Source organism: Ctenocephalides felis, unplaced genomic scaffold (genome assembly GCF_003426905.1).
Source record: "Ctenocephalides felis isolate EL2017-DRISC unplaced genomic scaffold, ASM342690v1 CF-g0.4_SCAFFOLD_01604, whole genome shotgun sequence".
Taxonomy (NCBI): Eukaryota; Metazoa; Arthropoda; class Insecta; order Siphonaptera; family Pulicidae; genus Ctenocephalides; species Ctenocephalides felis.
In genome coordinates this window covers 10,784,633-10,798,215 of record NW_020537758.1, presented here as the reverse complement: position 1 = coordinate 10,798,215, position 13,583 = coordinate 10,784,633, and the positions used below count along the sequence as shown (strand labels likewise).

General features: G+C 33.9%; 2 protein-coding genes across 2 annotated transcripts; both read right to left on the bottom strand.

Moving 5' to 3' along the window:
- Nucleotides 1–817: 817 nt before the first annotated feature.
- On the bottom strand, nucleotides 818–6,459 carry LOC113373348 (MPN domain-containing protein CG4751-like). The gene is given in 7 exon segments (XM_026613655.1): nucleotides 818–1,404; nucleotides 1,407–2,300; nucleotides 4,926–5,174; nucleotides 5,273–5,442; nucleotides 5,512–5,611; nucleotides 5,672–5,918; nucleotides 5,988–6,459. Coding segments are annotated over 7 exon segments (2,694 nt in total). The 5' UTR covers nucleotides 6,435–6,459.
- Nucleotides 6,460–11,788: 5,329 nt separating this feature from the next.
- On the bottom strand, nucleotides 11,789–13,280 carry LOC113373347. Its single transcript, XM_026613654.1, has 3 exons — nucleotides 13,237–13,280; nucleotides 12,961–13,159; nucleotides 11,789–12,880 (listed from the first exon to the last, which is right to left on the bottom strand). The coding sequence occupies exons 2-3, from the start codon at nucleotides 13,108–13,110 to the stop codon at nucleotides 11,789–11,791; spliced, it is 1,242 nt and encodes a 413-aa protein (XP_026469439.1). The 5' UTR covers nucleotides 13,111–13,159; nucleotides 13,237–13,280.
- Nucleotides 13,281–13,583: the final 303 nt, after the last annotated feature.

Sequence of the window (13,583 nt, the reverse complement as noted above, 5' to 3'; positions counted from 1 at the left end):
AATATGTATTATAGTAAATATTCCTTTTTCAGATAATAAGGTTAATAATAAGTTTTTGATTCGTTTTTTCCTTGTTTTCTGGACTGAATGATGACACGTATCAAGTGTCAAAACGTATGAATAAATGAATAATTAAAATTAAAGACCAACATGCTGTTAAAATTAAATTTAGCTCCTGCAATAATTCCTAGCAAATGGTGACACACATTTGGTGTCGAAACGAACATAAAAATAGTCAAATTATTTATTGATAAACTAGCCTTGATTTTTTTCTGATACTATATCTTTATCTGATAATCACATAAAAGTCAGCATGGTCTTTCTTTTTAATATAAAATTTAGCTTCTGCAAAATGATGACACACATTTGGTGTCAAAACGTACATAAAAAATAGTTAATTATTTATTAATAAACTAGCCTTTTCTGATACAATCATACAAAGGCCAACATGTTGTTAAAATCAAATTTAGCTTCTGGCAAATGATGACACACATACAGTGCCAAAACGTACATAATTAATAGTTAATTATCTATTGCTCGGTATTTCCATTATTACGGTTGCAAATAACCATTTCAAGAATATGTTTTTAAAAAAAATCTTAATATATATATATATATATATATATATACAAAACTTTGATTGAATTGCGCTCTATCTAAACGTTAATATTAAGAGCTAAAACTTTCAGAGAATTGTTTTTTATCTATTTGGAACCATTTGAGCCCTTGGGAGCAAGGAAATTCGAAAATGACTATTTTAAGGACCACCCTAATATATATATATATATATATAATATATATATATATATATTTATATTTAATACATGCGATCTTTTGTGTTCAAATTTAAAGAAGATCCATCCGCGTTACCACTGTTCAAATTAGCATTCAAAATCATATCACGATTTTGTGCAGAAGAGCTCAAATTATTCAAAATGTTATCACTAAAATTAGCCAAACTATCTACATAGCTCGTTTTTAAATTCATCGAAGCCCCCGAACTCATAGTCAAATCCAGCATAGGAAAATCCATTTTACTGATTTTACTCGGAGTACTCGCCAATTCGGCAACGGAAAAATCGGACTTCTTTTTTGTCGAAGACATACCTAAGGGTTGTTTAAAAGCATCTGCACGAGGTGTTTTGAAATTTAATAAATTATCACCAATATTGTAATCGGTGTAGTCGGTTTTTATAGGTGGAGTTTTTACACTGGAAATGGATAAATCAGAAGCTTTGAAGTCGATATTGGGTTTTTTAAACTGGGCATCTAGGGCGTGATAATCGTATTTACCACTCATTGGAGGTTGATAATCGTATTTAGACGACTTGGTTATGTTTAAATCGTGTGGGACTTTGATAGGAGATGTTTTGAAGTCCGATCTGGATGTGTGGGAATTTCCTTGGGTTTCAAAAAATTAAAACTATCCTGCATCTTCAACAAAGACGGTGATAAAAACATATTGTTTGCAGCCAGTGTAGATTTAGACATTGGGTCAGGCAAACCAAGCAAGGAACTTGTATTAGGGAACTTTCCGGTGGGAAATAAAACATTAGCCAGGTCTGGTGAATTTAAAAGTAAATTCCCTGTTAAAGCCGAAGGCATTGTCGCAGCAAGACTTGCTGCCAAGTTGTTAACCGACAAGTTTGACGGTAGACTTGCATTTGACGCACTTAAAGGCATTTTGTTTGAAATATTTGATAAACTAGCTGCTAACGTATTTGAGGACAACAAACTACTTATGGATGTATCTAAAGGTAATTTGCCTGATGGTATATTTAAATCATATTTACTACTACTACTACTGGATGATGTAGTAGGTACAGCACTTACACTCAACCCCGACGGTATATTAATTTGCGAGGCAACACTTATCGGTAAATTTAACATCGGCGGTGGTGCTGGTGTATTTTCACTCGTATCTATTTTTGCTAATTGAGCACTAACATCAAAACTATCACCACCCGTATAACCCAATATATCCTTTATAAAATTCCATAACGTTTCGCTACTTTGATCCTTCGAGAATTTTGTATACAACGAGTACTTCAGTTTATCAATGTTCAACCGTTCTTCGTTGAATTGATCGTAGAAATTAACTAGACAATTGAAGGAATTGTAATACTTTACGCACATTTTCATTTCGTCCATGGTTTCGGGAGATAGATGAGTGTCCTTGGAAATTGTGTACAGCATTTGCATAGGCCTACTGTACTCGTTAGGCCTATTTTCAGGAGGCGGTGTCACCCAGTAGCAAGTGATATCACTCTCGAGTGATGGGTTGTCCACGTTATAAGGAGCTGGAAATAAGAAATAACAAACTCTAACTACTTGTCCGAGGGTTTAAAAATGCTTAACCTCGTGGTTTCCAACCTGTAAGGCGCGAGACTCAAGCCAAAATACTCTTTTTTCGAAAATAAACCAAAAATGTTAAAATGAAATAAAACTAGTAGTGTATGGCATTGTGCCATAAGGAGACGTCCATTAATCACGTGACCAATTTTTCAGGAATTTTTGGACCCACACTCCCACTTGGTGATACATCGTCATATTTAGAATTACCCTCCCTCCTCTACCACGTGTATTTTAATTACGTAAAAATTTTTAAACGAATTTTTTGAATTTACGAGAAAAATGTAAAATATTTGTTTTTTGAAAATCTAGGTAAAAAATAAATGCACGTGATACTTTATTAAACCCCTCCCTCCCCGCACGTGATTTTTCGTGATTTATTGTCAAACCCCCCTCCCCCTGAGACAAATTGCTGAAACTTCCCGTACGAATTTTTTTTTTTTAAAAAAAGATTAATTTTTTTTAGATCTTTGAAAAAATAAGATATTTGAGATTTTTATGATTTTTGATAAATGGACTTTTTTTTAAAAAAATAGAATTTTTTAAACTTTAAAAAATTTTAGAAATTTTGAATTTTTTTTCAAAGCAATCGCGCTGCTTTAGCTACGTAGAGACGAAATATAGAAGCGCGTGAGCGCCGCGTCGCAAGATAATGGATAAAAATTAGTACCATAAAAATGTAAACAAAATATGTTCTTATTATTAAAATATCTAATGATCATTTTTATACGTCAAATGGCATTTTTTATATTTTCCCGTAGTGTAAATTATAGTAATCGCAAAAAAATCAAAAATACAAATTTTTATATACCTTTACGTTTCAAAGGTTTCTGAACATTTTGGCATACCTTAGAAAAAATGGATGTATATATATATGTGTGTGTGTGTATGCCTATGTATGTATGTGTGGACACAATTTTTCGTCGACGATTTCTCAAACACGGATCAACCGATTTGAATAATTTAAAGAATATTCTATTCTCATAAATTTATCTTCAGAAATTTCACTAGTTTTTCATTTCGTCAAAAGAAATAAAATGTTTTATAAAACATTCAAATCGGACGCTCCGTTCTCTCAAAAACTCGATTACTATTTTCTGCACTCTTTGCTCCGTGTCTCCTTAACGGCTGGACCTGTCTTTGCCAAAAACTAATCAGCACATCTCCTTAACGATAGGAATCGAATGGTTTTTGAACCATTCAAATCGGTTGATCCGTGTTCCCAAAATCGTCGATGCAAATTTGTATCAGCGCACACACACATCCATTTTTTCTAAGGTATGCCAAAATATTCAGAAACCTTTGAAGCGTAAAGATATATACAAATTTTCATTTTAGATTTTTTTGCGATTAATTCAACTTACCCTACGCGAAGTTAAAAAATAATTAATGAATAATTATTTATTATGTAGTCTAATAATTGAATTATAATATTAATTGAGTTATTTATGAAACGAAATTAAATTATAATAATGAGGGGCGCGGTACTAAAAGGTTGAAAACCATTGGTTTAACTAGTTGTAAGTGGTATTTTGCCAAGACGTCCGTATGTTTAAATAATCTACTTAATCAGTAAAAAATTAATATATTAATTTATGAGTGAATTTACAAGTATACCAAATTGGTGTAGAGCTTATAACTATTGCAGATTATTAAATTTTGTAAAAAAAAATTATAACACATTTTTTAAAAACGAACACATGCACAATACACACACAGAGTATTTCTAAAAGCGCGGCCGATTGATCAAAACTTTCAATATTTGTTATAAAAGAACCACTTTTTGCTGGACTATTAAATTTTAATATGTACAATAAGATCAATATCTTTCGAACTTTTAAAATCGAATCATAAAATTAGTCTAAAACGCAGACAATTTTTTGCACTTTTCTGCTATTTACAAAGAAACGACTTGGCTGATCGTCGCGCAAAATCGATAAACGCTAGTCGTCATCGAGATACATCGAATGGCTTTTAAATTTATAAAATCGGTCCAGCCGTTTTCGAGAGAACGTCGATTTTTGGCAAAAAATCTGTTTACATGCACACCGACACATACTTTTTCCAAATTTGGTCTCATTCGATTCGGAATGCTTTGAAACGCCGAGAAAACATAAAATTAGCAAATCGGATTTTTTGATAAAAACATAAAATTCTCCTTCAGGAAGTTAGAAAACAAACTATAAATTAAATTAAATATATAAAGAAAATATGAATGTTTGAAATTTATGGATGTTTGAGTACCTTATTAGAAATAAAATTGGTAAACGTGGTTAACTTTGTGGTTAAAAATAAATTAAATGTATACTAAATTAATTTAAAATGGAAAATCCATTTTCGAATTTTATTGGACTATTGTATTATGAAAAAATACTTTTATATAAATGAATCTTATTTGAAATATTTAACAAAATGACAAAGTATTCAATTAGTAAAATCATGAATCATAACTCAAAACACAATTTTTAAAGGTTCGAGGAACAATATTTAATGAGCTGGATGTTCAAGATTCACTTGTCCAAAATATTAAGAATGTTTAAAAATGAGTGTTAAGAATGTTTTTTTCTACTTACAGCAAATCATGCCAACGCAGGGACTGTATGTAGAGTCACTAGGTCCTTTCATTTTAATCTGATACTGCAATTGGGCATCGCAGTCACGCAATGTGGGCATTGCAGCAGTTTTAGGATGGCTGTGATACCATCCGACCAGCAACAGATTATTTTTACGCATTCTTTGCTGAATTTCAAGTTCCACCTTGGTTGCATTTTCTCTATCATGTTTGGAATTTAGACAGGGGTAGGCGTGTGTTATAATTAAATCTAAGAGGAAAAGAAATATGCATATATATATATATATATACATATATATATTTATATATATATATATATATATATATATATTAATTTATGCAACGTACTATGTGAATTAACATCCCATGTCCCTCCAAGATAACCACAAACTTCTGTTGTCGTTAGATGGCAATGAAAATCCATCAATAACTGTGTGTTTGAATTTATTGATATTAAAAACGGTTGTAGTTTTCCAATGCTTTGAAAAGACACACACTCTACTAGTGTATTGTCATCACTAAAAATAATATATATATTTACAACATAATCCAATTTAAATCAGATTTCAGATTTTATTTTATCTTACTGTATCACCATTCTGTTGTTAATTGTATTGTGTTTAACTACAACTCTTTTGCTAGGTATTTCAGGCTCTATGATTTTTGGAACGGTATCCTCAACATCTTCTGAAATTTGTTATTACAATTATAATTGTATTTCAAATGTGACATATATGTTAAGCCCACCTTCACTCGGTGTAGAATCTCTTTGTTGTTGCAATTGCTGTTGGCATTTCCTTAACCATTGTGCTTTATATGCATCAAGTTTACGTCCTTTATATTTAACCGATGCCCATCCACAACCAGACTTCTTATCAGGGTTTATTATTCGTTTGCAATGAATTGCCCAAGCACTGGGTGAACAAAATATTGTTTCTGTTTCTTGTGACTTAATTTTGCCATCGGCTTGTAAATCACCAACAAACTTTTGACCCTGGATAAAAAAATATGAGTGAAATAAAACATTTTAATAAGGTAGTACATAGTTTGTTTTTTAAATTACCAAATATTCTATAGTCATGGTTGATTGACCCGGTTGAAGTATGTTTGCAGCTAATAACATCTGTAACGTAACAGTCCTGCTGTTTTGGGATGTATTTTTAATTTTATCTTCAGACTCTTCGTCTTCAATTTCCTCACTTTCATGACCGTCTTCACTTCCACCGTGTGAAGATTTCTGGTACCCTGCACCAGGCTTTTGAATATGTAAACCATATGAGGAGCTTTTTACATTAGCGGATGAGCTTTTTGAAGGCGAGCTTAATGAAGGTGATTTTTGAAAAACGTTACTAGTTGAAGGTTTGGTATTGGGTATACTTATGGGGCTGGGTGTGGATGATACAGGCCTGGGGGATGGACTGGAGCATGGTGTAGAATTGGAGCTGATAGAAGTCATTGTGCTAATATTAGGGGTTGGTCCAAGCAACGCAGCCGCTAAATGCGATTGCATATTGTCAAGGAATAATGAACTACCTAGAAGTAGGTTTTAATAACCTAATAGTGGAAACAAATTTTGACATGGTGCCTTAAGTTGTATATTTGATTAACTGATATGATTTGCAAGGGCACCAAAATTACACGTGCACACTTTTATTGTATTAATCATAACATGCAGTTTGATTTTCGCATATCAAACATAAACAAGCCACTTGACAGTTGATATTGACAGATTTGACAACATGGTGGACAGTTGAATCGCAATCGATAAGTTCTATTATTTGTTGTCAGGCAACACTATTAACTGTCAATGAATACGCTTTTGGCGTTTATAACGGCGTGATTATGAACAAAAAACTGGCCAAATAATATCATATTCATACTTTTTTAATTATGCTTACCAAATATAATTCATGCCTCGGAAAATATAATATTAACAGTCTCAACTTGACTCTTTCCACTCTTAGTGTGTCTATAACAAATTACATTTAAATATATCAAAGTGCAAGATTCTTAGTTTTTCACATAAGCGCGTTCCAATACTTTTTGATTATAAAATTTCTAACACCATCATTGATAGATGTAATAAAATTTCAGATTTAGGAGTTTTATTTGATTCTTTCTGGTTTTGTTTTTCACGCATCATATAACTGATATTTGTAATCGAGCACATAAATCTTTAGGTTTGATACTGAGAAATTGTAAACAATTTAAATCTACCAATGCGCTTCTCTGCATGTACTATTCTATTGTACGTTCAAAATTAGAATATGGTTCGATTATTTGGTATCCTCATCAAATCAACAACTCTGATGCGATAGAGAAGGTTCAGCGAAAATTTCTGAAATATCTTTATTATAAAACATATAAAATTTACCCTGAACGTGGCATTGACCACAATACTTTACTAAAAGAATTTGGTATTCCTTCTCTTGCCTCACGTCGATTTATCTGTACAATTATGCTCTTATTCAAACTTTGCAATAATTCTATAGACTGTCCCCTTATTCTTAATCAACTATCCTTTAATGTCCAAGGCTATCTATGCGTTCACAATTATTTTTCAATTATCCTACTCCTAAATCTAAATTCTCTCTTAAATTCGCCTATTTTACTTATGTCCTCTAACTTTAACTTTAATTAATAATGAAATAGATATTCACAACACTTCACTTAATCAAATAATCTTCATCTGCACAAGTTTTTATTTTCTTTTCAAATATCTTTCATTATTTTATCTTATTCTGTAAGTGAATAATATTGTTATATTCTGCATCATATGTAATTTTATGTTAAGCATTTTATGTTAATTATATATTGTAATTTTGTATATATTTTAATTGTTATTCATCATGTAAAATAATTGTATTTTTGAGTATTCTTGGAAGAAATCTGTGGGCTAAATATTTAAAATAAATAAATAAATAAAAATTCCTGCTATATTCTTGCAGTTTTGCGTTCCAGTTGTTCTTAAATCTTTTTATCATCACAATAATATTTAAGTTTTTTATGATCGGTATCTGATTTAATTTAATTAGATTTATATCCATCAGTTTTTAATTATTAGCAGTACATCATGGGATAGGAGTTGCGAATCGATTACAAATGTCGCGCGCAATTTCTGGTGTCTATAAACAGTACCTGGCAACACTTTATGATATACGAATCATTATCATCTTGATATGATAACGTGTGACGTATTGTCAATTTCATTGTTCGATTGCAAGTAACAAGCAGCCTTAAACTGATTCGCCAAAATGAATTCATTAAGTAAAAACAGTAAGTTTATAGTTAGTAGTAAGCGTAACGCCGTCAGCAGCACCCAGGCCGAATCTTTCTGTATCTCTCTGGGTGTCGGGCCTCTGTGGTGGTCCTGATGATTTCCACCACGAGATAGGACATAGCCCACCACCTTACCATGAAGACGACGACCAGCTGCGGCACACCCGCAAAAGCAGCATAAGTGATAGCGATTCAGAAGACGATTCTATTGATACTTCGCCGGATTATTCCCAGAACGCGGATGTCGATGAGTTACTTCACCTTGGCAACCAGTACGCATTACATTCGAACTACGGCTCACGAAGCGCAACAGCACCCTATGGGAGACAGTTTTGAAGGAGAACGTGCTCTATGTAAATATTCCTAATGTATTGCCTTCTGAGGGGTCTCGTGAAAGTTTCACGGCGCTCCTGGAACTGACCGAGGAGAAGCTGGGATGCCATTCGATGGTGTTGTGCATGCGACGCGATCGTTCAGACAGACAGCAGCTCATGCGGACATTCATGTTCCTCGGGTTCCAACTGCTGGCACCAAACAACAAGCTAATGCCACCGAAGGCTCACGATGATAATTTGTATCTTATATATAACATTGAATAGATTATCATTTCCAAATGCTAGATATTAGAATTATATCTGAATATGCTATCACTTATTAGTAGAAGTATCAGTTTAGTCGTCTTGTGCATGTTTATTTACTTAACAAAACATATATAAAAAAAAAAATAACAAAAAATGTAAAAAAAAAAATTATATATATATGTAGTATTTCTGTGGGTTAAGGTCATCAATATATATCATATCTTTTATGTATTTTATCTTAAATAAAACTATATTTTAATTTTATCTCTCAATTGTTCTTCATTAGCCTCATTAACTTTTGTTTGCAGAGCATATTATCACTTGAGTGTTGATTCATCATTTGTCTTGAATGATTAATTCATCACCACCAACTTGCAGAGAGCCCAATAATCTGCATAAATCTGTTATTTTAAAGTCATTCATTTGGATACATTTTTATTAAACAATATGTTCAATTTTCATATTTAAATACAATTAAGTTTACCACAATTTCTTCTAGTTAGATATAGCCTAAATTTTCCACATTTTTATATATTTCATAAAGTTAAAAGCGTTTTTGATCAATTATCATTTATACATTTATGTATATAGAATTATAAAAAATCATTTATTGTACAAACTAAAACGACAAGGGTTTTAAATATATTTTAATTAGGCAGTAAGCAGCAATAAAAGCAGCTTTGCTTAAATCATATGAAACATGCATTAATAAAATTTTGTATATTATTCAGCAAAAGTAAATTTTCTATTTCTATTTTTAGAAACTTATCTCCATTTACTTCGCATTTCAATGACGATTTTAATAATATACAAACAGTTCACATTTGCTTATCATTTTTATTATAAGTATCTATATTTATATATATAGAATAGGGATTACAATGGATTAATTTATTTTATTAATTTGTACTAAATATAAGAGTCATAACAGAATCGAATTACAAAAGTTATACAATTGTTTTAAAATACTTTATAGCATATAATACTTGGAAATAAAATTTGTTCAAACTAAAATAGAAATAGAAAATTTTAAAAATAAGTTAGTATATATATACATCAAGGTCAAGGCATTCTTCTTCTTGCCTAATCAACGTGTTAAAGGGTTGATGTCCCTGAACTTTTCTAATGTCAGAAACGGCTATCACAGAATGCACAACAAACAAAAAAGTTATTAATATAACAGTTTGTTAAAACACAAATACCACAAAAACATATTTATGAAACGTCCGGAATACATTACAATATTCAGTAGCAGTTCAAATTCTGAACAGTCATTATTCATAATAATATTTTGGGTCACCTATTAAATCTAGTCTATATTTTAGAACACAACACTATTTAATCTCATAGTTTTTAATTTTTGTTAAATAAGCTATGATCACTTTCTCAATTTCCTAGTACGAGTGGAAACACATCATATCTCCTCCGTTTCTGCAGGTATCTGTGTAATTTGTTGTTTGGCAGCAGCTGCTTCTGCTGCAGCCCTGGCGGCAGCAGCAGCCGCAGCCCTTCCTGCACTAGATCGCAATTCCCTCTTACGCTCTGGTGCAATAACTTCAGGTTCCAATTCGCCCGATCTCGGCCTCTTGTTACGCTTCTTATTGGCTTTCTTCTCGCCGCAGATTCTGGACTATCAGACTCTGAATTACCAGACTGAGCATCAGCAGAGTGGGTGTCTTTATCCTCACTTTGTGACTGCTCAGACAATTCCCCAGACTGGCTGGCAGCAGGCACAGGCGATGTTATTTGAGATATTGATGCAGCAGGTGAAGCTGCATTGCTAATTTTGTCTTCAACATTGGTGGTTTCCACAACTAGAGATCCTCCTTTTACTACTGTAGAAGGGGCTATCAAATCTTCAATGTCCATTTCATTGGTATTTTGTGGGGCCGCATTCGCCGCTGATTGGCTGTCCGAAGCAGGCGCCACTTTTTCTATTGTAGTTTCTCGAAGTCGTTTTATAGGTAATTCGTCTGGAACATTTGTAATTTCTTGTTCTTTGGTAGGAGTATCACGAGGTCTTTTATGTGCGCTTGGCGGCCTTTGCTGTTCGTCCGCAGCAAGACTTCTAGCTATTAATTCTGCAGACGTTTTACTAAGTGCTCTAAGGCTTCTTTTCTTTTCTTGTTCTCTAGATCGTTTAGAAGACCCTGTGGACGCTGCCATCGCACTAGCAGCCATCTCTGCTAATAAAGCTTTGCTTATATCTACACTGAATCTAAAGGTTCTTGTCATCCCTCTTTGAGGTCTTATTCATTCGTTCATGAGCTGTCACAAAGTCAGATGCAGCAGCAGGTAGCGTACTTCTAGTAATTTGTTCAAAAATCTTCCGCTTTTCCTTCTCTAGTTTCAATTGATCAGACTGATTTCTACTCTCAGATCTCTGATGTTTCTCAGTGGCATTTCTCAGAGCCGCCTGTGCTGCTTCCAAGCTGGTGGCTCTGCTGAGAGTCTCCAATAAATGTGTATCATGAGGTAACAAAAGCTGCTGCAGTTGCTGCTGATGCAATTGTGCAGCAGCTTGTTGCTGTAATTTATCTCGGGTATGCCTACTACTTGGTGATGATTGTGTCATGGAAACCCTGGAGCTGGTTTTACTTGAAGGCCGAGAGCTTGTTGATGGAGAAGTTGTTGTGGTAGAAGATGAACTCACACCTAGCCCTCCATTCAAAAGACTGCATTGCTGAGCTAAAGTATCGTATGCAGACATACCAGGTTGGAGTGAAAATGGATTGAGAGCAGAACCCAATCCAAGAGGTGTGTACAAAAGGCTAGGATTAGGGAAGAAAATGGGAAAGGTGATGTCGTAGGTATTGAACTTGAACTAGATGAGATGTGTGAGTTTTTGCCTGAAGTATGCGAATCCGAACTCTTCCTTTTAGCTTTATTGCTTCCTGATGTTCCACCTGGAGATGACAAGTTACCATCAGCACTCATTGCGGAGCCATCCATCCCTGGCAAGCCTGGTAGACCCAAGCTGGCAAGATTGGCAAAGAGATTCATATTACTTAAGTTCCCAAGCCCACTCATTCCCGCCAAAGCATTCATATTTGGCATGCCACCAAATGGCATTAATATGGATTCTTTGGATCAAAAGCACCCATTCCTGACATACCAGAGCAGCGCTACTATTCAACCCGGATAAACTGCTAGCACCTAAAGAAGGAAACTGCATACTGGAAGCTAAGGAAGTAGCTAAATTTGCACTGCTCACAGATGGAGAAACACTTGGAGACTCCAGCATACTTCTACTCTTCTTCCTGTCTGGGTTAGAACTTAGACTGCCACTGCTCAGTGGTCGTTGCAATTTAGGATCTAAAGAAGGTTTACTTTCTTTTACGAGTTCCGACCATTTTGGATCCACATCATACATTGGATTCTCTATAAGCCATTGACTTAGTCTTTTCAATTGAGGTGCTTTGCTCCCAGTAATTTTTTTGCCTGTAGTGCGATGAATAACTGAGACATTTTCCTCTCCGGTTAATTTCTTCCAATCCAAAATTGTAGGATCCATCCTCGGTCTTCTTCTTCGGGATAAGTAATCCGCTCCTAATGGCTGCTCTGGTATAACAGCATTCTGCTCAGCCAACCATTTATTGACTTTTGCTTCATGTGAGTAAGATCCAGGCAATTTTGGACTATAATCTGCTGCTTTGTTTATACTTGCAAGAATTGCTTCATAGCTTTTCCTTTGGGCAGATGTCGATGGCAATTTTTGCAAAAGTTTCTGCTGCTGCTTCAACAATAAATTTTGTTGTTCGGCCTGCTGCAAAAACGCAGCAAACGAATCCGTTTTTGATGGAAGTTGGGAACTGCTAGATTGAGAACTTGAACCTGCTTTTGAAGTGGAAGGAATGCTTGTAACTGTTATTGTGAATGGTTTTTGGTTTGAGCTAGAATTACTAGAACTGGATACTGCAAGAGCAGGCAACACGGAAACACTTGGTGTTACTTGTGGTTTCTTAACTGTTGCTTCTATTGGAGGATATGATGATAATGGTGGTTTATTGTGCTCCTTTGCTGCAGATAACCCAAGAACAATTTCATCCAGCTTACGTCGTTTCTTTTCTTTTCCAACTACAGGTTCTTCAATGGACTATAAAGTAAATATATGAAGTCATAAATAACAACAAATTCAAAATATGGTGAATATAAGTTCATAACATATATACTTACACAATTGTTTTTCTTCATTAATTTTGTAAGCATATTATCTAATTTTCCCTTTCCACTGCTAAATGCAGGAGTATTGGTTGTAGATGGACTACCCGGTGTATTTCCTGAACTTTTTGGCTTAGACATAGAAAAATCTTGAACTTCGCTCATATCAAATGAACTAGTATTGGTCTTGTCAGAAGTAGTTGGTTTAGTAAGCCTGTAAAATCATAATATTTAAGTCAAACTCACAATAAATATTAGTTTACATTGTAGTCTCATTGTAATAATATTTACCCAGAAGATAAATCAATTGGAGCAAGGGACTACTACTAGTATTGCTAATCATATTTAATGGAGATTGTTTCGGATAGTTTGTCGTGTGTTTCTACTACCGCCGCCTTGATGGCAGGTGGAGGATTTGGATCATCATCCCAAATAGTTCCAACCGTGAGTGCGGGTGAAAGTGCAGATGACACACTTCTCTGGATTTGAAGATACACTTGCCACGGTCAATGATGAGTTTGATTTCAATAGATTTGACCTACACAATAATAATATTAATATTGTTTTAATAAGCAACAAATTAAAGTTTGTTTAATTGATATTATTATTACCTGATCCAGATTGGCTGTTGTTCAACA

Bases quoted from the DNA above. Each gene is read 5' to 3' on its own strand.
- LOC113373347 (XM_026613654.1), bottom strand. From the start codon at position 13,110: ATGAGCGAAGTTCAAGATTTTTCTATGTCTAAGCCAAAAAGTTCAGGA. The intron at 12,881-12,960 runs GTAAGTATATAT...TTTACTTTATAG, and splicing joins TAATGAAGAAAAACAATTGT to TCCATTGAAGAACCTGTAGT.